Genomic DNA, 25,963 nt, shown 5'->3' with positions numbered 1-25,963 from the left:
ATGGAGCACTGCATTGCCCTGATGAAAATCGTTTCCCATCAGATCACTGAAGTGGTTGGCAAGCGGGGTGCACTTAGCCCTTGTGAGGCAAACTGAGGAGTTACTTGACTGAGAAGTAGTGGCTTCAGTCTCAGAAACTGACATATGGCTGGGAGAGCGGTATGCTGTTAACATGCCCCTCCACATTTGCATCCAGTGATGCCTGTGGGATGAGAATGACTCGCCGACCAGTCGGTACCGTTGGGCATTCATGGCCTATTCGGGTAGAGCTCTCTTTTTTTTTCTTTCTTTCTTTTTTTTTATTTTTTATTTTTTTTTATTTATTTATAATTTTTAGCTCCTCTGGCATCTAGCAAACTGTTTCAGTTACGTTTGGATTAAAGGTCAGTTTCCCAAAGGAGCTAATCATGTCTCCTCTAATCTTTATCATTGTTTACAAAACACAAATATGTCCCAGTTCAGTAAGGTCAGTTTAGTATAAGACAGATGTTCTGGGCAAAACAAAAATAGAATTCTTCTACCTGTGTACATGAAGCAGTTGCTGAAAGCTCCATAATATATCTGTACAACTCAAGTTTTCTGTTACGTAACAATACTCCATTCTTCCCTATAAGGCATTTGGAAATTTAGAAAAGGTATTCAAACAGCATGAAGTGATATCCAATTCTAAGGAATATGTAGATATAATCTTGTTTAAAGCAGCAGAGCATTACCAAATGTTTAGACTGGCATAAAGAGGCTGATACTTATCTCAAGCAAACAGGATCCTGGCATTTTCAGATATCCACTTCAAAACATAGTTCCAAAGTGACTTATATATATTAGTTTGAGGTGAATGTCAGGCTGTCCACACAGGCAAGGGGGGAATTCCCGGATTTTTCCTGGATTTCCCGGTTAAAAATACTCTTTTTCTTCCAGGAGAAAATACACTTTTTCCATGTTAAGTGACAGTATACTTTTCTTTGGAACTGTGAAACTTATCAATCAATCCTTTGAATGGTTACAGTTTTACACACACCGGTTTCGAATTTCCTGATACTTTAGAAAAGGGAACTCAGAGGAAAACAACATGTTCTGGAAAGACCTGTGTCATGCAGCAGCATGTACACTGGATGTTTTCGTATTACGAAAGTATAAATTTGAATTCCACCAAACACCGCCTGCTACTTTCCAAAACATTGAAATCAAGATTGTAATGTGATTTTGTAAGCAGGTCATAGCTCATGTCGTGTGATCTCGCCAGCCGATTACAGTGGATATTCAGAGTATAGGACACATGGGATAGTCAGCCAATAGCAACATCACTGCTAAGTAGTGCAAACACACAACCAGAAAAAGGTAATGGTTTTTTAATTAATAGACATAGTGTTACTACAAGAAAAGCAAAGCTTTCACATATTATATTGGTCTCTAAGATTAATAAGCTGCAAAAGAAGCTAAGTTTCACATATAATGTTGTTTTTTGGGGGTGTTTTACATTTTAAAATACATCATACAAATGTTTCAGTAAAATTTTTGTTAACAACACAAATGTCTGATCTTCTGGGCTCGAAATTCTTTGAAATAGTCATCCTCAAAGAGTTGATTTTCAAATAAGAGTCAAAAGCTCTGTGATTTAAGAAATTCAGTGCCCATTCTCATACACAGTTCATCTTGAGTAAAAGGAAATTTACTTTGAAAGTAATAATTTTCAAACCACCATTTGCAATATTTTCCCGTGACCTGTTAGAAATAGGTTCGTTTCAGCAGTTGTCAGGTGACACCATGCTTGCACAGCTATGATGATGCAGGAAGCTCGTATATTCATATGCACAAAACATTAAAAGAGCTTACATTATGTCACAAAAGAAACAAGACATCAGAGAATACTTCAAGAGCATTAGAAATTCGTGAACCATACTAAAATGCACAACTTGGTTTACAGTGCACACTTGTACATGCAGATTCGGATGTAAATTTTCTTGAAGTACCAGCACTGTATTATCTCATGTTTGGTTATTTATTATGGCAGAATGGCACACGTGCTAGAAGATGAAAATGTGCACTCAAAATGCAGTGAACAGTTGAAACTAGTCAATAGAGTGGAATCAAATATTTCATTTCAAACAAATTGACTGCCTGAGTGGAAAAGATTAATAAAAGCCAAATTTCTTTAGCAAACTGACAAAAATAACTTCCAGTTTTCTGCAAGGTGATTAATGCTTGACTATCAGAAAGGTGGAAATAAAACAAAATCTGAAACTAGTAACATATTTTAGCCTTCCATAATTATGTGAGTGTGTTTTAATTTGCTTGATAGCTCCTGGCCACAGAAACCCATTTTGTTTTCATTTGACGTGCGAACTGTAAATAAAGAGGAACCAGCAAAATCAGTAAATGTGAACACGGGTCACGTGGAGTCTATTTTTCAAAAATATATTCATTTTGTACTGCACATCTCTCTGAAGAGTCTGATACATAAAACGTGTGTTCAAGCAAATGTAAGGCAAATGATTTGGTCTTCAGTGTGCCAGGGTGCAGTGCCAAGCCTCTTCACACAGCATTCTTCTATCACACATCACTGTATTTCGCTCTGCCATCAAGCTATATTCAGGACAGTGGAAATTAAAGTGTCCTGTGGTGCCCCTCTTGCTCCCAGTCGGCTGATTTGACAGCCTGCTCCTCTTAAAAAACTCACAATTAATACAGGATGGGATCACTTGTAACAGGGAGAATAAGACCTCTCCAAAAAAATCTGACTCTTTATTGCCAATTAGTTAATAACTTGCTGTTTTGTGTGACATAAAATGAAATATAGGATACATAAAACCAGTAACGAAAAGAGGCGAGGAAGACAGTAGACATTTCTTCAATCCTTAAGTCCTAGCATTGTCTTCTCTGTCATCTTGCTACAGTTTTACATAGTGTACTTTCCTTTCTGCAAAGGAATCTATTATCTCATCAAAGTTTGTCATACTTTTGCTACATGAAAAAACAAAATGTCATTTTCTAATATTGAAAAAGATGTTAATACAAACAGCACGAGTCAAAAACTCAACTGAACTGTAAAATTTTAATTTCTATATTCCGTTCAAGTACATTCAAGAAGTATCCACAAATGTGAAGAATCATTGTACTGCAATGTTCTGGTACTGTATATATACCATATGTGTTCTGACTGGAGGCAATTCGCTCCGTGCTCTTGTATGTGCAAGTGCTGAATAAACCTTCATGAAGCGAAGTTAGTGTTCGTCATACATCTAATTACACCTTCTTCTGTGTGACATTAGTCTGGTGGAGGCGCTTAGTATTGGAACTTGTGATAGCGCACATTATCGATGACACAGTGGCTCACATCAGGCCATGACAGAGCCGCCCTTTACATGGGGAGAACCCTAGTTCAAGCCATAGTCAACAGATCGCAATCTATCTGAGACAGAAGAAGAAGAGTACATTATGATGACAGCAACTGTGTACCACCACAAGAGACATCCTTCCGGGTTCTCTGGTGACAATGGCCAAGATCCAAACAAGTGGCTGAAGCTATATGAACGTATAGCCAAATTTAACAAACGGGATGACATTGTGTGTTTGGCTAACGTATTTTTCTACTTGATGGGCACTGCCAAGCAATGGTATGAGAACAAAAGAGGGGAAGTTCACAAGCTGGGAAGTATTCTAGATGACACACGACGACAGAAGTGCAAGGCTGAAGATAAATTAAAGGGCAGGGCACAGAGTCCAGGAGAAACTACAGCATCCTACATTCAAGACGTCTTGGAGCTGTGCAAAATAGTGGATCCTAGAATGAAGGAGGAAGATAAGGTTGCACATCTCATGAAGGGTGTTGCTGAGGACATGCATCAATCCCTACTCCTGAAGGAGGTTTTGAGAGCAGCAGACTTCATAAAATGGTGCCAGTATATCAAGAGAATGCATCAAAAAAGAATTACACACAAGAAGTTTGAATGGCTTCCAAACATTGTATCGATGTCTGTGATGAAGGAAGAAACTGATTTCACAAATGTTCTTCGTCAGATAGTGAGAGAGGAAGTTCAAAAGGCACTTGGATTGCACGGCGAGCAAAAAACCGAGAAGTTTCAAGAGGTTATAAGGGAGGGAGTGAAACAGACACTGAACCCAATATCTTGGCGATCATTTCCATTTAAAATGGTGAAATAGTTGAGACCCAGGCAAAGCTAAATTCCTACGATGCCACCTGAGGAACCTCTTTGGGCACCAAGGAAGACTGATGTCTGGAGGACCCAGGATAACCAACCAGCATGTTTCCACTGCAGAAGACCGGGACATGTGGTGCGCTATTGTTAAGAAAGGCGGCAGATATTTGATGATGCCTGTGCCAGAAGACAGCAGACCAATAGTAGTCGACGCCAACACTGGGACAACGAAGATGAACAAGAAGATGTGGATGCAGGATGACATAGGTCACCATTGCCGCAAGCTGGCCACTGGAGAGGAGAGGATGCTCCCCAACACACTGATCAAGATCTCCATCACCATTTAGAAGCTCCAGCCGATCACCTAGCTGCTGCAACCTGGAAAACTAAAGGGTGAAACCTTCCTTGGAGGTGACGCTGCTGAAAAGAAAAATCCTCCACCATGAGTCACTACAAATATGATAGGAAACTACGTCGATATCCTCATCGATGGCCGACAAGCTCAAGCTCTTGTGGACTCTGGAGCATAATATTCAGTCATTTCGGAGAGGTACTGTTGTCAGTTGCAGAAAACTATATTCGTCGGCAACAAAACATCTCTGCTGAAGGTGGATAATGGGAAATATATAAAACCTATGGGAAGATGCGTCATTTGTGTTGGAATCAGTGGCCACACACAGCCCTTAGAATTCATTGTCTTACAAGAGTGTAGTCATGACGTCATTCTCAGATGGGACTTTTTGAAAGCTTCTCAGGCAATTATAGACTGTGGTCGCTCAAAGATTATGTTAGACTCTTGAAGACTTATTGCCCACCTGTCAAGTTGTCCTGTTGGATCCTTGAGACCTGTCAACCAACAAAGTGAATGATGATCTGTAACAACTGTGAATGGCCTCCCATAGAGATACTGTCGAAATTTGCACATGACCCAGATCACAGCAATACATTCTCTTTCTGTAGTTGAACAGTTTCTCTTGGTTTTTGTAAGTGCTCTAAAAGCATAGGCTAGAACCATCTCTTTACCATACGAAATTTGTACCAGAACAGCACCGATTCCATACCCAGTAGCATCTGTGTGTAGTTCTGTAGGTGATCTCTCATCATACAGACCAAGTACAGGGTCAGTCGTCAGAGCTTTGCGGAGCACATCAAAAGAATCTTGTTGAGCACCACACTAGATAAATTTAGCAATGGCTTTTAACAACTCTTGGAGTGGCCTGGCTTTGATACAAAAGTCTTTGATAAAACGATGGTAATAAAAACATAATCCAAGGATGCTTCTCAATTCTGTAATACTTTTAGGAATAGGAAATTCCGTTATAGATCTCAGCTTTTCTGGGTCTGACAGCAAACCTTCATTTCACATAAGGTGACCGAGTACTTTGATTTCTTTTGCTCCAAAGAGCCACTTTCTTGGATTAAGTTTCAGTCCACCTTATTGGAGACACCTAAGAATGGCCCTCAGTCTTTTTGTATGTTCATCAAATGCCTCTGAGAACACTATAATGTCATCTAAATAACAAAGACATATCATCCAATTCAGGTGACTTACAAGATTACCCATCATCCGTTCAAAGATCCTGGTGCATTACACAAACAAAATGGCATTACCTAAAACTCATACAGGCCCTCAGGGGTGATGAATGCAGTTTTCTCATGATCAGCCTCATCTACTTCGATTTTCCAGTATCCCGAGTACATGTCCATGGGTGAGAAAAACTGAGCCCCCTTTAGACAATCTAGTGTATCATCAATTCGTGGAAGAGGGTAAACGTCCTTTTTAGTTACCTTATTAAGCTTCCTGTAATCAGCACAAAAGCATCAAATGCCACCCTTCTTCCCAAATACAGCCACTGGTGACGACCATAGGCACTGCGAAAGCTGAATGATGTCATTATTCATCATTTTCTCTACCTTGTCGCGAATTATACGACGTTCCATTGCTGACACACAGTATGCTCTCTGGATTATTGGTTGATGGTCTCCAGTGCTAATCCAATGCTTCACCATTGATTTGTCTAATTTGCTCTTCACCTGTGGATTGAAGTATTCAGAGAACTCTTGAAGAATGGCAATTAGCTTCTTCTGTTGTTCCTTAGTGAGAACTGGTGATAGGCGAGCTAGAAGATCTTGTCTTGCAATGGTAGCGCTTTTTTCGCCCACAGGTTCGGCATGGTAGTTCCCAATGAGGCTTAGCTGTTCTGCAATTAATTGCTCAGCATTTGCTATGCTGCGGTTCTCGGTGACAGTTATCTATCTACAGTTCACCGAATCCATTCTTAAACACGATGACAGAGGCTGGGATGACCAAGTTATTCTTCAGTTGTATGCTTCTCTTACATTCCGCTACAAGATCTGGGGGTTGATGCATGGAATAACACATGACAGTTACCTTTCTAGCGCTGACTGCAGGAATGATCACTTTATCCAGCACACAGTCTCCACACACTCGGATGCGCATCTTCCTGGATGATGAAGATAGTGACTGTCCCACTGCACTCCAGGATCTCTCTGCTGAACAGGAGGAGGATGCCAAGATATCTCGAATTATGCTTGCCTTAAATCAGTCAGAGGATGTGAAAGGACAATGTAAGGCAGTTAATGGATTACAAAACTTTGATCCGTTTGGAAAGAGGTGGCTACCAGTGATTCCTAACTGCATGCACTTAGATGTTCTATAGGAATTCCATGACACACCTGAGGCCAGATATTAAGGATTTATTAAGACATACGATAGGATCTCCAAGAGATTTTTCTGGCCAGGTTTATTTAGCAGTGTTCGTCACTGTGTCGCACTGTTGAGAGTGCCAGAGGAGAAAGGCAATTCCTCAGAAGCCATCTGGCAGACTCATACCAATTCCACCAGCCAAAACACCTTTCCAGCACGTTGAGATTGACTTCCTCGGACGGTTTTCAACATCTGCTAGTGGCAATAGACGGATTGTTTGCACTGATTACCTGACACGCTATGCCATTACAAAAGCCATGAAAACGGCCGAACCATTCAAGTTAGCCAAATTCATCGTAGAAGACATTGTATTGAAACACTGTGCCCCAAGGTTTTTAATTATGTATTGAGGGGGAAGTTTTTCAATCAAATCTTGTGACAGAGATAAACCGTCGGTGCAACATTACTATCACATGACGACTGCCTACCATCCGCAAACTAACGGGCTTACTGAATGCCTTAATAAGACCTTGGTCAACATGCTATCAATGTTCATCAATGTTGAGCAGAGCAACTGGGATGTGGTGCTACCTTTCGTGACGTTTGCCTACAACACCACCAAACAAGACACCACAGGGTTTATGCCATTTTTCCTGGTGCATGGGCATGAGGCGACGACGACGACGACGACGACGACGACGGACACTGTGTTTTCATTACATCCTGATGACATGGATGATGACTACATCCAGCCAGGTGTAAACCAGAGCTGAGGAAGCTCAGCAGTTAGCTCAACTCCGCACGCTGCTGGCTCAAGAAAATGATCACCGAAGGTATAACACGAGCCACTGCCCTCTCGTCCACCAACCTGGTGACCTCGGCTGGATCTTCGCTCCTGTTCTGAAGGTTGGTCTCTGCAAAAAGCTCCTCAGGCACTAGGTTGTACCTTATAAGGTTGTAACACTGTTGTCTGATGTTACTTACGAAGTTGAAGATTTTGACCCCGACACACGATGATGAAAGGTCAGAGATACGGTTCACGTCCTTTGAAAGAAGCCCTATAAGGATCCTGCAACCCAGGGTAAATTCAAAGCTCCAGCAACAGGCAACAAGCAGAAAGGTGACAAAAAGCATAGTGGCAAGGGAAGTTCTAAGGAGATCACCGCCAGGGCGAACATCAGTCATCGAGAATCAGAGTGTGCAGGACCGATGACTTGTTCCTGGACTAGGAGGATGTAACACCAAGACACTGTTCTCCTAAGGAGGGAGCAATGTTGCAGAAGAAGCTGAGTAGCACAGTAACTGTAGTGTAGTGGTAATGATACTAGACTGTTGCATGGAGGGTTGCGAGTTCAAAACTCACCTGAACTGTAAAATTTTTTATTTCTATATTCAGTTTGAGTACATTTAATCTAACTACACCTTGTTCTACGTGACAATATAATTCATGAAGTACAAATATCAGATGTCTATTAGGCCTATTACAAAGTAAAAATCTTTGTGTTAGGAAATAGTTTCACATTTCATTGATATGCTTGAGCTTCTCAAGCACGAGATCAAAAAGTAGTTGTAAGAAATTTTTATATAAATGTGGAATCATCATACCCTTCCATAATTTTGTGTGTTGACCGCATTTCTTCTCCTTCCTTGTTCTAACAGACAATATTGTCATCACTAATTCTGTAACCATTCCTGTCAGTGTCAAAATATATTCTCCGGTTAACTTCACTAACCCTACCACAATCACTGGTTTAGTTACCACACGTTTATTCTCCAGTTAGGCGTTATTATGTGTTTGTACAATGGGTTTTCCATGCTGCTCACAGAATAGAACTTAACCGACTGCTAGATGGGGACTGTACAACTGGCTCTTACTAGTGTAGCAGTCTGGCAAAAAATTTGTTAAAATTTCATTTTCTTGAACGCACTGAGAAGATAATATGTAATTTTTTTTACCTGTTGTTTCTGTTGGTCATTTATTTCCATACTGGTACTCTGAACCTATGGATTGCACTAGTAATTATAACAAAGCTGATCATTCGCAAACTGTCACAATCACCACCTACGTCAGAAACATGCATACTTGTGCTCCTACAATACATATGACTTCCACCATGTTAACCAAAAGGGAATATAGAAATTCGTATATTAAGAGAGTTTGCCAGTGCAAATGAGTGGGACTCTGAAATAGTGAACACCAGATACAACAAAATTAAAAAGAATTGGAAGTTCAGGGTTGAGTCCAGCCACAGCAGCCAGAGACCAGAGACAGCAGTCATCGGCGAGAGTTGTGCTTTTGTGTGTGTGTGTGTGTGTGTGTGTGTGTGTGTGTGTGTTTTCTATTTCTGAAGGACGCCTTTTGGCTGAAACTAAAATATATAGCAGTCTCATTAGTAATTCTTTCATTGTTATTACCAGTTTCAATAGATCTGGACTGTGCTCACTGGAGCTTTTAATATTATTAGTGTACATGCTTTTTACAACACTGAAAGTCATTTGGTATTGCTGTAAAGAGTGTGTACATCTAATAATGTTACAAGTTCCAATCATGACAGAGCAGATCAAATAATGCCAGCACAGATCTGCTGAAACCAGTAAGAGGAATAAAAAGAGTTACTAGCAATATTGGCAAACTTCACTCTTTAATAAGACAACATTCAGATAATCCACCAACAATTAATGCAATGAGAAACATATATATATATATAAAGAGAAATAAATCACATATAGAGACAGGAACCAATAAAGTCAGCTGCACTACTATGAAATACATAGGCAAAATATCAGATAAAATTGTGCACGTATTCTGCAAAAATGGGGTTACAATTGCCTTCTACACATCAGGTCCTACAAAAACCTGAGTTTATCATACTTTTCACATTAGAATAATATATATGGGGAATCAGGAGTTAAAAGGTTATATCAACTAAACCTGACAGTTAAGTTGGACACCTACACCAGCAATGAAACAACATTAGGCTCACATATGCTAATGCAGGGACATGGTATTGGTAATAATGATGGGAGACTATAAATTTTACATAAATTTGAAAAAGTTAACACTTAGATATTTTAAAAGAACTGAATATTTTTGTTGTGTAGTGGAAGGAACTGATCAGTCTCCTCTGAGTAGAATGAGTTTGCAACAGATACATATTTTAATATTTATGATAATCTATTCAGTTGGGGTAGTCACTGTGTCATCCACATGTGAGGTGCTATCCAAAATTTTCGGGACTGGTGCTGCCATCTGTTGAAAATCTTACCTTTGGACTAATGGTCACCATCACACTCGAAGTAGTTCCCATCCGCATGTACACACCGGTTCCAGTACTTCTGCCACTGCTCAAACATTTTCTGGAACTCCTGTTCTTTAAGGGTGTTTATCACCACCAGTGATGCTTTTTGAATCCTCTCTAAAGTGTTGAACCAACGGCCTTTCAACCTGAGTTTCAATTTTGGGAACAGCGTGAAGTCGTAGGGTACCAAATCTGTGAGTACAGAGGGTGGGGTACAACCACCATTTCTATTTCTCTATTTCTCTCTCTCTCTCTCTCTCTCTCTCTCTCTCTCTCTCTCTCTGGTGCCAAAAAGGTCCTAGTGAGCAAGGACATGTGACAAGGCACGTTGTCATGATGCAGCAGCCAGTTCCCTGGACGCCAATGTTCGGGCCCTCATCACCGCATGTTTTCACGGAGCCGTCACAACATTTCACAGTAGTACGCGAATTCACCATTTGGTTAGGTGGGATGAATTTTTTGTGCCCAATTCCCTTGGAATCAAAGAAAATGATGATCATGCTCTTCACTTTGCTCTTCACCTGTCTTGCTTTTTTGGGTCTTGGAGAGCCCGAGCTCTTCCACAGGGATGACTGTTGCTTTGTCTCTGGGTCATAACCGTAAATCCAGCTCTCATTGACTGTGATAACCTGCGACAAGAAGGTTGGATCATCAGATGCGGTCTGACAAAGGTCCATGCACACTTCAACATGTTGTGCCTTCTGATCTGCAGTCAATATCTTTGGCACAAATTTTGCGGCAACACGATGCATACCCAATTCATCAGTCAACATTCATTGATATGTCCCATAACCAATACCCACTTCATCCAAAAGGTCTTGAATGGTTCAACGTTGATCTGCACAAACCAATTGTTGAAGTTTGGCAACACTGTCTGGTGTAGTGCGGCTAATGGGCCTTCCATTGTGAGCATCATCTTTGACATCTGTATGGCTGGCCCTAAACCTAGCATGCCACTCAAACACATGCGTATGGCTCATGATCTGCCCCTAAAAACTTGTTGAATCATTGTAAGGGTCTCCACAGCACTTTTCCCAAGATTCACACTGAATTTGATACACACACGCTGTTCTGTTCGTGGATCCATCATAAAATCGCTACACACCAAACACAAGAGTATTACGGAAATCACTGTGGACACGCTGAATGCCACTCCGCACACTAACTCATCAGATATGCAGCTATCGCCACCTTTTGGTGCTAAGACCTCCTCCTACTACTACTACCTACTACTACTTTCCAGATGGCAGCACCAGTCCCAAAAACTTTGGATTCCACCTCGTATGCTCTCAGCTAATGATTGGGCCTCTTTGGGACATAATGCTACATTGTGCCATTGCCGTAACTTCCAAACATCTGCCCTACTAATGTAAACATCTCACAGCCAGAAGAAGAATTCTAACAATCAGCAGCAGAATGCCACCCTTGTCATCTGGTCCATCTGTCTCCTCTGAGCTTGTGGGTGGTAGTGTAAACATCTGGGAGTCTGAAGAACAGCAAAATCAGCCTTCAGTAATATGTACCATGACAATTATTCTTTTTATAATAAATAACTTACCCTGATTTTAAATATGGTTTTAGTGCTTTAACGATCTGTGTCTATTTTTTACTTTAAAAGTAGCTAACTGAACTTTTATTGTAAATTTAACATATTTTATGGTTTTCACAAGTAAAGATTTGTTTCAGAGATGCACACATCGAGTGCAAAGAAACAGACACTGTTTGTACCTAAATAAATGCCTGACTTTAGGTAATATTTTTAGTCTGACAATGCATGTTCATCAAATACTGCTGTATTTTAGTTGCACATTATTTAAATCACAAGAGAATCTAGTAAAAACATTTTTACTTGTTCTAGAGTCTCAATATAAGCTTTTTATTTTTCATGTGGTTGCATTTGAAGACAGCCATTGTGGACCAGAACTGCTTATGTTTATGTCAAAAATAACCATTCCATACATATGAAATGTAAATGGTGTTACTCCTACCTACTTTGTGCTGTTCTATTGAAATATTAATCATTTGCATTTTCATTATTTTAAGCTGTTTTTCTGTATGCAAAATCTCACACATGATATAAAAAATAAGTACACATGCACCTGAACTTACCTCAATAATTGTAATACAAAGTTTAGCTGCTGGTAGAGCATATGCAACTCCATACAAAACTCTTTCCATTATTATGCGTACCAGTTCCATTAAGGTACGTGTTGATACTTTATTTGGATCTGAAAGTGTTCAAGGTAGTATTGCATTACAAAAGAAGAGGAAATGAAAGATAATACTCAATTTAACTATCCATATCTAATAAAAGTTGATGGCATAAATACAGAATGTACACAACGAACATCTTGTTCATCAAAAGCCACTAATGATCGATCCTACTGAAGCTTCTGTGACCACTTGTTGACACATTACAATGGCCAATGTTTCCTGATGCTCCACCATCATCAGTGGCTGGCAATGTCAAAGTTTCACCCATCACTGGTAGTGGCAGACTAGAGTTGAGCCTGCAGGCAGGTGCTATATTTACCTACTGCACCAATGTCTGAAAACTTTTTCTTGGTCATTATTGCAGTGGTTCTCCACTTGCTATCAGGATCACTACACAAAAATGTACTGCACACTGGTACAGGTGGAGATTTGGCTGTGGCAGAACATGCACTGTAAGAGACCAACTACTTAGGAAAATTTGCTGACAAGGAGATTCTTACTCTGTAGAAAAGCTACCATGCCCTCTTATTCATGGTAGCCATAGAAATTCATGAACATGATGATAGTTTCAATAAAAAAGAAGAAAGCTTCAAGATAAAAGGATCCTGGTTTCCTGTGCTGCAGCAAATGGCCATGGGCTTGCCTGCAGCCCGCCACCAGCAAAGGAAGAATGAAACTTTGATAATGTCAGGCACTTGTGCTGGTGAAACACCAGCATCAGCCCTAGATCCTGAGACAGAAGTTGACAGGCAATGCTCTGTGACCAATATCACTTGAACGTAGTCAAAATCAGTTATGATCATATCATAGGATGTGATTGCCTTAAAAGAAAGGATGTTCACAATACATCTATGACTTTATCTCTCCCCTCCTTCATCCCAAAAAAAGCAAGCAAGCCTGTTTATTTGTGTCCAAACCTCCCCCCCCCCTCCAACAGACGAGAAAGTTGTGCTGCAAATAAAAAGTAGGTCATTATTTGCTGCTACTCCAGAATATATGAAGAAATTAGAAATTTTGACTATCTCCAGGATTTTGCAGAGGTCTGTATTACTCAAGTCAAGCATTTTTTATTCAAATTTCTCTGAAAGTCACTCTAGGTTTTCTTTATATTGCTGATGCTGCACAACTACCAGCTTAAGAAAAAAAAACACATCTTTCTTCCTCATTTAACATGTTCCAGATAATAGCAATAGTGCACAGTTTAAAGTAACTATGACATACAGCTGTATCCATCATATCACATTTTTAATAAATTATGAGAATCAGTGCCCAGTCTTTACCTTCACATGGCAAAATATGTAGTAATGCTGATAGACACAAATAAAGGTAAAAGTAGTTCCTTTCTATGGGAGGAGATTAAAAAGAAAGGGCAGATCACTCATCCCTGGATGAGCAACATAGAGAGACTACTCTCAACTAGGATTGCCAAGTCTACCATGTTTCCCACATTTTCATGTATTTTAGCCTTTTTTTCGGTCTCTCGACTTACATTTCTCTCATGAAGTGGAATATTTTTTCGATTTTCACTGATTCAACTTTGATTATCAAAATGTTCTGACTGACAGCAGGAACTATAAATTGGCACCATAGCAGTTTTTAAAACAGTAATGAACCTACTATGCATCACATAAGCATCACTGAAAACATTAAATTGGTTTTATAAGCATGTACTCAAATGTGCATTTATGTAAGTTTATGCTGGTATGGATTCTACAACTGCCACATGGAACTAAATTATAAACTTTGTTACACTACAGACCAGAAGTTGAAGATACAGAAATGGTTATGTTTCTCAAACTTTCTTTTGTGGGGGCTGTGTCACTGGGAGCTTCTCTCTTCTCTTGTACAGTCACGGTATGGCTGTTATAATAGAAGTGTGGTAGTGAAAGTAATGATGAGTATCATTAAACACCAGCAATCAAGCAGCTCGTTAAGGTGTTCTTATCTTTCAGACCAGGAGGAAAATTATTTTGATTTGCCTAGTGAAAACAATTAAAGCACATTGTTCTGTATAAATTGAAAACAAACAAAGCCAAAAGATATCTCACACAGAGTGAATAATTACTTCCTGCAACATGAATCTACTGCAGGCAATTAATAATGTAATATATTTGGCCAAGTGTAATGCAAAGTTTTGTTTTGTTTGGCCACTTCATCAGAGGTACTTCTATATTAAACTGTAATTAAACATGGTATCATACTTTGAAATGGTGTAATAATTACATATTTTTTAATTCATAGGTCATAAAAGTAAGAAATGGGAGATAAAACAAAATACCAAAATCTCTACCTGCTTCAACAGGTCTAAACTTAAGAGAGTTGTTTGATAATCACACTCACAGGAAAAATGTCATGTGGACACACAATGTCAGAAAAAATAGTGAAAAATGTTTTAGCTCCAGAAATGATAAGCATAATCAGTACCAATTGCTATACACACAATACTTGTAAAAATGAGTGCAATTCATTACATTTAGTTGTTGAAGTAATGTCTTAAAATTATATGTCACTTTTCTTCTTCACCTAAACACAGAGAGAAATTGCAATTATTTTTTTTTACATCAGTAGAATTAGAATAGTCAGAAATATTGAGGCATGTGCCCACCAGGTGACTTTCACTCACACCTACTGAGGATAGAATTTTATCTACTTGGGATGACATTACAAGTTATATGAGAAGGTTGAGGATTACAGTAGAATTTTATAGAAGCATTTTAGTGATAGTGAATCTGGAAAGGACTTGATTCTTCAGACCTACTTTAGATTTTTTCTCACATTGTCAACATATTTCTCAACAGTTGAAAGCACATAGAAAAAGCAAATCCAAATATAATGAATACTTACACTGTTGTAAAGGAACATCAGAAAGTATGTCAGAGAAAGAATGATAATTGTGTGATATACAAAGTTTTGAATTTGTTAGATACAAGTGTTAAAAAAATTATTTCAATTCATTTTTAACTATTTCAATATTTCAGAGAATATGGGGATTAATTATCTTCTTCCTCCTTGCCTAATCAAAGAAATTTATTTCAGTGAGCTACAAGATGTTTTAAAATGTTTTGAATTTGATGTAAATGAAAATGAACTGAATGGTGAGTTCTGTAGTGTCGGGGAAATTTTAAATGATAAAAGTTGATCTTTCTGGTAATGCTTGCGAGAAGGCATCTGTGTTTTGTGATTCTAAATGCAAAGGAAGTAGTTTACAGAACAGAATTTGCAAAAATTCTTTGTTTAGTTATCCGTATCCCAGATCTGAGGACCACACAGAAAGTGTGTTATCAAAATAACAAACTTATGTGAGAAACAGAAGTTCTGTTGTACTCACAAGTAGAAATACAAACTGAAGCAAATTTCAATTTAAGATGTAAAGAATTTTTGAATACGCGAAAGATGATAAGTTTCTTTCTGGATGTAAATCAAATTGCAGACATTTGTTACCATATTTGCACATTCGAGTGTTTCATATATTTTAAGTATGTGAGAATAAAAATTAAATTGGACTCATTACAGCTAAAAATTGTAGTACTATATAAAACAATAATGGTATAGTGTCACCTCCTACATTGCACAATTTATTAGTAATTTTCAGAATCTCTCTTACTATCAGTTAGAATACCTGGCAACCCTACTGTCAACCTCAACCCTCTCAACCTATGGTCTGAGTGACTCCCAATCTATTCCTCTTTCCTTCCTGAGAAAGACAAAAATGTTTCCAAAAGCCCACCCAGTAATTTTAAGGTTTTCACAAGTGAATTTTCCTTTTGATACAGTATTAGTCACTGAAAGATTAAGAGTTTAGCTGTTTGCTGCGAATCAGTTGTAAGCCTGTTTCATTACTCTTGCCTGTGTCTGATATGGGTGTATTTGGGAGTATTCAGGACCTTTATCAGTATACTTGGGTCACCAACAAACATCAACAAAGTTTTTGAAGACTACTTTGATGTCCTGGGTGAATCATTTCTATCAGTCAAGAACAGGAGTGGGTCAAGTACTAATCCTTAGCAGAGGTGGAGGGCAGTGGGTGGCCAAGGCCAAAATAAAGTCACAGAAAATACCAATTGTGTAATTTTTACTGTTTAGTTCTAGCAGGACTGGGTTTGTAAGACCGTATATTGCTTTCTCGGCACAGAAGCTTTCACAGAAAGCAAACTGAACTTTGTTAAAATGTTATTCCCAGAACAGTATTCTGTTATAAGCTATCATGCTAAAAATTTTTTAAGATAACGAGAAGGAAAGAGATAAATCTCTAATTAGAGACACTCCCTTATCTTGACTTTTATAAATGGGCGGAACTTGTGCATACTTCAGTCTTTCATGAAATACACCTCAGTTCACTGACTGGCTTCTAAGGTGACCCAACAGGGTGCTACCAAGTCCAGGACACATTTTCATCTGCCAGGAAGTTTCAAATGAGCGCACACACCGCAAAAAAGGTAATAAAAAGCTTTTTTTAGGTTGAACATAGTTTGTAATTTCTAACATTTCTTGCTATTTTCAAGATTCAGTTTTGAACCTACTTTACTTCTGAACAGGGTAAAATAAATTTTCTTGTTTTTAAGCATAAAGGCAAATGGCTGACATGTGAGCAGGCAGGCAGCAGTATCATAGTCAATGTGATTGTACTGACTTGACTGAGTGCCCCCCAGTCAGAAGTGGAGAGGTTGCTCAAACACGTCCAGAATGCATGCGAATAGGCCTGCCTAGCAGATAGCCTAATTTAATCTGTGCCTGATGTGGGCAACCTGGCTATCACTCAAAGCCAGCCCCACCCCTACCCCCATGCCCTAGGGAGCAGTGTTGAAGCAGCCTGCTGCACTCTCTCTGTCTATCAGAAGTATTTATCCTAAAAAGCTCTTGTCAGCTCCGACTCCTTTCATGTTTCTCCATATCTGGGGGATGGAGAATGTGCAGTTTACATATCACTTTGGGGCAAGTCATGGGTTTCCCCATGTCTTTCTGTAATCAATGAATGTGGCTGTAGACATAAGCAAGTGTTTTCTCGTTAGTTAAAAATTTGGTTTCAAACCACCTATTGTGAGCAGAATTTTGTTTCTTTTGTTCATAGGCCTGAGTTTGGCTAGATGCATCATATCTGCAATTTAGGTTGACAACGGCATGTTGGTAAATTTCTCTATGCCTCCTTCATCCCAGCCCAGAAACGCACTTTGTGTAATGGAATCTAGAAGATAGTTACAAAAGTGATGATATCACAATAAGTGACATCAGCATTCATTAAGTAGACCTAAAAGAGTATTGATCAATTTGATCTGTAACAAAGTGTTCCAAATTATAAATACTAGATACAATATATAAATCATTTAAAAAGAGGAGGTGGATGTAATTTTGTAGAAGTTTGTTCCCCATAGGCCAGCTACCACTTTTTCAAATTCCTCACATTTAACACAACATTGATAGCATAACACTGCTCTAAATTCCACTGTTCCTTTTTAATAACAAATAACAAAAACACAACTTCATTGATGGCACTCTAAAAAATCATGTTACAGCTGTGTACAGTTGTACTTCTGGCAGTGTTGGAAGGGATGAACTCACTGGTCTACCCAAATAAAACAACACAGCATTGCCAGATCACTTGCAATATTTTCATTCATTCTCATTACTTTTCTCAGACTCCTCACACAGAGGACAAAAATAAAACCAATAAACAAATGGAACCAAAATATTCTTTATGTAACTAAATAGTACACTCGACATATGATGTTTCATTCTGGCCCCTTTTGTGATACAGAATGCTTGTTCTTAGCAACCACAATTATGGCACTGCATAGGCCATTGTAGACATTGAAGCTGCAGACTTAATGAAGAATTACTCTTTAGAGGAATAATTATTAAATTCCTCAACAATAATTACATTGAATAAGAGTTTTGAAAATCCACGAGTCTGAAGATTGTCGACTCTGGAAATTGAGGCCTTCAGTTATGTCAATGGTACTTCGGCTACAGGCTGGTGGCCAACAGCAGTCCCAGGCAGTTGCAGCTATGCACCCTGCTCCAGTGGCGCAGTTCCTTCACATAACTTCAGCTAGTCATTGGAGTTGTGATGCCAAGAGCTATATAAATTTTCAAAATTAATTCATTACCTGCAAATTTATTGATATCAGCTATATCTGGTATAGTTCTAATACCTGATAGTGACATATGAAAATCTGTGGCACACTGAGACTCAAACCCATATTTCCCACTAACTGCGAGCACTCTCCTTAACAACTTTGGCTATCTGTGCATGCTTCCCATACAGACCCAAACTTCTAAGTGTCACACTGTCTACTTCCCTTATACCGTTGCCCACTAAATCATTTCAAAAAAGTTTCATATAGTTGTGGATGGTCAACAATGTAATCTTTGGGACAGTCATGCGAGTATTACAAGCCCTGGTGGGTACATGACGTTAACAATACTGGTCTCGATTCCTCGTTGTCTCATTCTTACTGTTGTGGGAATCTAAGTACTGTTGCCAGCATCAGGAGACAAATTTAGTGGACCATAATATAAGGATGTAGACAATGTGACATGTGGAAGTTTGGGTTGGTCCAGCAAGCATACATCAGTAACTGAAGTGGTTAAGGTTATCACTCACGATAAGTGGGAAATCTGGGTTCAAGTCCCAGTCCAGCTGAAGATTTTGGGTAGTGGAACTCTATCTAATACAGCCGATGTCAAGAAATTTGCAATCAGTGAATTAACTTCAAAAATATTTATTACAGCTGTGGAGCGTCAACAGAATCTCGTTCTTTTAGATGCTTGTAAGCTACCCAAGTGATTTGATGAGAGGTCATCAGTTTACACCGACTTTTCTTAGTAGCTGGTTATGGTGGCGTGTTGTGGGTGATCAGTGGTTTAACAACCTGAAATATATTCTTGTGAGCACTGTAAGCCAGTGATAATGAGAGTCACAGGGGTTCAGTTGAGTCACAAGGAAACCTAACAAACATGTCCATTCATACACAGAACAAGGAAGTAAGTAAGCTGTCTAACGCAACGCGATGCGTCCACAGACGTACGCGAGATTAGACTGGCTGGCTGAGCGAGAGGCAGGCGCTTAAGTACTCTATCAGGGGCGCCGCTATTGGCTGCTGGAACCACGTGTTCCACTGTGGCGCCCTCACACTAAAAGTGGGCCAGGAGGCACGTGCCGCCACAGCTTACGGCGCGATGGTGCAGAGACCTCTAGGGGGTCTTCGACGTCCATGACGTCTGGCGCGGATTCAAATTCGGCGGCGTGCGGTACCAGAATCGCCACTGTTAGTTCTTTAAACAGTCTTACTGTAATAATTGAACTTAGGTAACATAGATGTTTAGCTTTTTCAATAACTGCTCACATTTTACCATGTGTGAGAAGTGTGGGATTTGTCATAGGTTTGTAATTAGTATGTTATGGTGAGAGATTTGTTCAAAGTATTTTTACTGGGGCAATGCAGTGGGGAAGCCAGTGGGCATTCTAGTGAGACTCTCTTCCGGAAATGCAGAATGTGTAGCACAAATAAGTTGATAGAGGAGCAGGAGTGTAAGATCTTTGCCCTTCAGGAGCAGTTACAAGATGCAGAGGAGGAACTAGATAGGTTGAGGAGGGTGAAGGTCTCTGGGGTATGGAAACTAGCAGTTGGTAAAATGGTAGGCAGGAGGAGGAGATATTCAGACAGCTCTACTTTGCGTATAACCAATAGATTTGATCAACTGTCAAGAGTTTAGTGGAGATGAGCCTCTTTTAGCTGTAGTTGCACAAACCATGAAGCACTCCTCAGCAGTTAGGAAGTCTCAGTCAGTTGCAAATTCTGACAGAAAGAAGAAGGTTCTGGTTCTGTGTAGTTCACATGGCAGAGGTGTGGGCCAGCAGTTGCAGGAAGCGGTGTAGTGTTGGCTCAGGCAACTGTTAACGTAGGGGAGTTATGCAGGAATTTTACAAAAAGAGGATCAGGAAGTAATTGTGGGTTGAGCTGGGAATAGTCTTGATAGGGGTGGGGAGTATGATGTAGGTAAAGATAGCTACTCAAACTGGCAGTATTAATGTCCACTTCGTGCTACTGGTTCAGCATCTTATCTTAATGCTGCCGTCAGACATGTAAACCAGGAGATTGAGAAGGCACTGATAGTAGACGGCATGGGTCACATTGCAGTGCCGCCAGTTGAGTTCACAGAGTTGCCACAAGTTTCCACAATTGAAATTCCCTGACATTTCCCTATTTACCGATTTCCAGACAAGTTTTAACATTTTCCCTGACAAATTCTGAGATCTCCAAAAATACGTAAGGACTTCTATATTTCTCCCCTGTGTGAGTAAAAATCTTAGGTACTAACATTGACATCTTTTGTAATGAATTGTTTCCAGGTGGAGACGGCAAGCAAAATTGTATGTGTGTTTCATTAAGACCATTGTTGCTATTTTATTTCAATGAAATAAAACACATTTGGTTACAAAAATGGGCATTTCCTTGGAGTCACAAGACAGATTTAAAAACCTTCACTGTTTTCAGAAATAATCTCAGAAGAAGGTAGGCCTTTTGAATGAGGCATATAAGGCACAGAAGAATTGTGTAAACCAACGCTATTGGTGACCGCCAATAAAATATTGGTTCTCCTATGTTTGTTATTGTCTGTTATTATCTGTTGTGCTGTGCCTATTATTTTACAGGCCTTGTGTGATTTTTCTTTTGAAAAACATATGAGTACATAGCATACAAACTGCTAGTGACTGTCTCAATTTCCTTCTTATTGCCCATACTTTCTTATATATAAACTACTTTCGAAGTGACAAAATGTAGTACAATAAATGTCTATACAACGCTGCACTGTACAATGTACTGGTGATGAGACAATCACAGTCCCTAAAACCCATGAATGACAAGTGTACTAACAAACAATCTGAAATTGGAAATATTTTCAATAATCTTTTTTAAATGTTGTGGAGAAAATAGGATCTAGATCTTCACTAGAAGACGCAAGGCTTCTAATAGAAGAGGCCATACCTGTGCAGTTACAACTATATTTCCACGAATCTCTCCCTCTGAAATCAGTAAAATAATAAACTCACTGAAAAGTAAAAGCTCTTACGGAATTGATGGCATTTCCAGCAAGATACTTAAAGCTTGTTCCCCACAGATAAGTAGGATTCTCAGCCACGTATGTAGTAGCTCGTTTGAGCAGGGTGTTTTCCCCGATAGACTGAAATATGCCATTGTAAAACCATTGCATAAAAAGGGGGACACGTCGGATGTCAACAACTATCGCCCAATCTCTCTTCTGACAGCTCCGTCAAAAATTTTTGAGAAAGTAATGTATTCAAGAGTAGCCTCCCATATTTGTAAAAATAAAGTACTAACAAAATGTCAGTTTGGTTTTCAGAAAGGCTTTTCAACAGAAAATGCTATATACACTTTCACTGATCAAATATTAAATGCTCTGAATAACCGGACATCACCCATTGGTATTTTTTGTGATCTCTCAAAAGCCTTTGATTGTGTAAATCATGGGATTCTTTGAGATAAGCTAAATCATTATGGTTTGAGGGGGGCAGTGCACAAATGGTTTAATTCATACTTAACTGGAAGAATGCAGAAAGTTGAAATAAGTGGTTCATGTAATGTTAATACAACAGCTGATTCCTCAAACTGGGGGGCTATCAAGTACGGGGTCCCACAGGGTTCAGTCTTAGGTTCTTTACTGTTCTTGATACACATTAATGACTTACCATTCCATATTGATGAAGATGCAAAGTTAGTTCTTTTTGCTGATGATACAAGTATAGTAATAACATCCAAAAACCAAGAAGTAAGTGATGTAATTGTAAATGATGTTTTTCACAAAATTATTAAGTGGTTCTCAGCAAACGGACTCTCTTTAAATTTTGATAAAACACAGTATATACAGTTCCGTACAGTAAATGGCACAACTCCAGTAATAAATATAGACTTTGAACAGAAGTCTGTAGCTAAGGTAGAATTTTCAAAATTTGTAGGTGTGTCCATTGATGAGAGGTTAAACTGGAAGCAACACATTGATGGTCTGCTGAAACGCCTGAGTTCGGCTACGTATGCTATTAGGGTTATTGCAAATTTTGGTGATAAGATTCTCAGTAAATTAGCTTACTATGCCTACTTTCATTCACTGTTTTCGTATGGTATCATATTCTGGGGTAATTCATCGTTGAGTAGAAAAGTATTCATTGCTCAAAAATGTGTAATCAGAATAATTGCTGGAGCCCACCAACGGTCATCCTGCAGACATCTATTTAAGGATGTAGGGATCCTCACAGTAACCTCACAGTATATATATTCACTTATGAAATTTGTTGTTAATAATCCAGCCCAGTTCAAAAGTAATAGCAGTGTGCATAGCTATAACACCACGAGAAAGGATGATCTTCACTATGCAGGGTTAAATCTGACTTTGGCACAGAAAGGGGTAAATTATGCTGCCACAAAAGTCTTTGGTCACCTACCAAATAGCATCAAAAGCCTGACAGATAGTCAACCAACATTTAAAAATAAATTAAAAGAATTTCTAGATGACAACTCCTTCTACTCAGTGGCTGAATTTTTAGATATAAATTAAGGGAGGGAAAAAAAAAACTAACTTAAGCACTACTGTCATGCAATATTTTGTGTAATGTAATATCTTGTACAGACATCTTTCATTAACCTGACACATTCCACATCATTACGTAGTGTCTTATTCATTTATCTATGGAACAAGTATTAATCTAATCTAATCTAATTTAATCTAATCTTGGCTCCGGCCTGCCGAGGAGCACCATAGTCTTGGGTACATGGTTAAACCATGAAAATCCGCCGCATTACGTGACACACAGACAGACCCAGCCTGCAGACAGATTGGTGACACTAGATCCCATTAGCAGGGCCTACACGTTAGTGGGAAACAATGGGCTTCAGATCGGCAGGCCTTATCCATTAGATACATTCGCAAAAACCGCCGGTGATTTTGAACTGTCGCGGAAATGCACCCATGTCACAGACACCATGTTGATGAAATGAGACTGCAGTGATCAATCCATGCAATAGATAACTTGCACAAATACTCTGAGAATCAATACTAAAGAGGATAGCTAGCAGTTCATCATAAAATGACCCCTGAGCTGCAGGCAGGCACATAGAAAAGACACTCACAGTGTGAGAACAAAATTTTTGGCCAGAACCTTTGTTAGAAAACGAGACCACACATACACTCACACAATCACCCAGACACGGCTCATGCAGGCATGACCACTGTCTGGCCGCTGTGTCAACAATCTCTCAGAATCTGATCCAAACAATCCTCTCCTTACACCTCCCTGCCTCTCGTTGGCAAGAAATGGTGACAGCACTGACTGCAAGCTGCGGGGAGTGGTAGAAAGGGGAGAAGGAGTAGGAATGAGGAAGTAGGGAAGCAACACACATATTCAGCTGTGCCCAGCCAACGACAATGCATGACATTGCAGTAAACAAACCATTCCATCTACAAAAACGAAATTATCCAACTTTTTTTTTTCCCACTGATTTTCCTGACATGTTTGAAATCCCCTTATTTCCAGAACTTGCAGCGACTGTTGTCTATCAATAGATCGGGTTTCACTATGCATGGCCTGTACCTCAATAGGTATGGGAAGGGGAGGCTGGCAAACCTTATAGGTGACAGTGTAGTGTAGGTGGTGGGATCACTCATGGAAAAATTCTGTAGCAGTTGGTGATAGAGCTGTACCTTTTTTATACTGAAGTCAGCTGATAGGTATCCCTTGTTAAAGAAGTCCCTCTTATAAAGTAATCACTTTCAGAGGTGGTCTGGTATCCAAGTAGTGTAGGAATTAGCATATTTCATCAAAATATAAGAGGTATTAGAGATAATGTTAGTGAACTGCTTATAGATGTTGACTCAGATATTACTGGTATACCAGAGCAGCACTTAAATAATATGATAATTCAGATGCTCTCTTTACCAGGATACAGATTAGCTGGCTGTTTTTCAATGAGTTCTTTGTGAGGTGGGGAGGGAGGGGGGGGGGGTGGCTATGTACTTAAAAAAAGAAAAAAAAGAAAAAAAGCAGTATTCCATTTTAGTCCATAGACATATCACAGCACTGCACTGAACAGGTATTTGATAGTTGTGCAAGGGCAGTTGAATTTAGTGAAACTAAACTTCTAATTGTTATTATTTATAGGTCCCCTAATCCTGACTTGTATGTGTGGTATTATATTTTGGGGTACCTCTTTCCATTCTCAAAGGATATTTTTGGCTCAGAAATGGGCAGTTCGAACAGTAAAGGTGTAAGTTCACGAACCTTTTGTCAACCGCTGTTCATTAGTCTGGGTATTATGACATTGCCCTCTCAATATATATATTCTTTACTGTTGTTTGTTAACAATATCAGCTTATTCTCAAGAATTAGCAGCTTTCACTCAGTTAATACTAAGAAGAAATGCAGCCTGCATTTGGATCGCACTTCCTTGACCCTTGTGCAGAAAGGTGTCCAGTATACTACTGCATCCATTTTCAATAAGCTACCACAAGAATTAAAAAATCTTAGCAGTCATCCACGGGCTTTCAAATTGAAACTGAAGGATTTCCTCCTCCTATTCCGTCGAGTAGTATTTTGAAAAATTAATCTGATTCCCATGTTATATTGTTGATTGCATTTACATAAACTTAGGGTTGTCTTTTTTTCTGGGTTCATGAGCATTTTATTTCATCTGTTATTACTTTTATATTGAAATTTCATGTAGCAAGTCATTCCATTACTTTGGAGATTTGCTCTTCAATTTGTTCTACAGAAGTAAATGTTTGAAATAAAATAAAAAGAATTTAATACAAATGATTTAATGTCAACAGTTGTGAAAATGATTACTTACAAAAAGAACAGAGGCATATAGTTAAATCCAATAGTAATTAAAAACATTTTGGAAAATTTAAAAAGAATTCACATGGTATGTTTGAAGTTGAATGAAAATGATCTTGAGCCTATATTAAGCAAATTGAGGTCCTTGGTTTGATAGGAATATCAGAAACTACTTACTGGAATATTCTTCTCAATGCCATAGGCACACAGTGGTGACAGAGATGTACCATAAGCCTCAGGAGAGTCTACATTCCTTACGGACTAAGCGGAGGGACACCTATTACGCATGCAGTTATCTGTTATATATTTTCTTATTTACATTTAATGTAAGTTTCTTAGTCTTTTACTGTCTTCTTTAAAACGATAATGATTCTTTCCTTTACATCCCTACACAAAATGAGATAAAATTGAACAGTACTATTAAAAGTAAAGAATATATACTAATTCAGACATTTAGCATAACACATACTGAGTGATGAAATTTAGATTTACTATGCTTCAGAGTCTACGTATGTTTTAAACATTAATTAATTAAAAAGCAAGAGGTGTACAAGGTATGTCTCATGACAGATGATGCCATTCCTATCTACATTCATTACAATGAATGAAAGAGGAATCTCAGAGAAATGGTACATTAATAATACACCATCACTCTCTCGCACGTGATCTGAACAATTGGAAAATACAAATACAAAGTTAACTACACATTAAGAATTTATGTTTTACTAGCATTATCCATGATGATACAATAGTGGCAATTCTTCTTAGTATTAATGAC

The 25,963-nt window shown here is 38.9% G+C and overlaps 1 protein-coding gene across 4 annotated transcripts in view; it reads right to left on the bottom strand.

Annotated features, from left to right (window-relative positions):
- LOC126362599 (uncharacterized) overlaps window positions 1-25,963 on the bottom strand; it is a 426,970-nt gene that overhangs the window by 31,673 nt on the left and 369,334 nt on the right. For all 4 annotated transcript variants that reach the window (XM_050007895.1, XM_050007894.1, XM_050007893.1 and 1 more), the window contains one exon: window positions 12,234-12,352. In XM_050007895.1, the coding sequence (XP_049863852.1) occupies window positions 12,234-12,352 (119 nt within the window). The remainder of the gene's footprint in view (window positions 1-12,233; window positions 12,353-25,963) is intronic.

Source organism: Schistocerca gregaria, chromosome 1 (genome assembly GCF_023897955.1).
Source record: "Schistocerca gregaria isolate iqSchGreg1 chromosome 1, iqSchGreg1.2, whole genome shotgun sequence".
In the NCBI taxonomy this organism is placed as follows: Eukaryota; Metazoa; Arthropoda; class Insecta; order Orthoptera; family Acrididae; genus Schistocerca; species Schistocerca gregaria.
The sequence above is the reverse complement of the archived record's forward strand: the minus strand, read 5'-3'. Positions and strand labels throughout refer to the sequence as shown.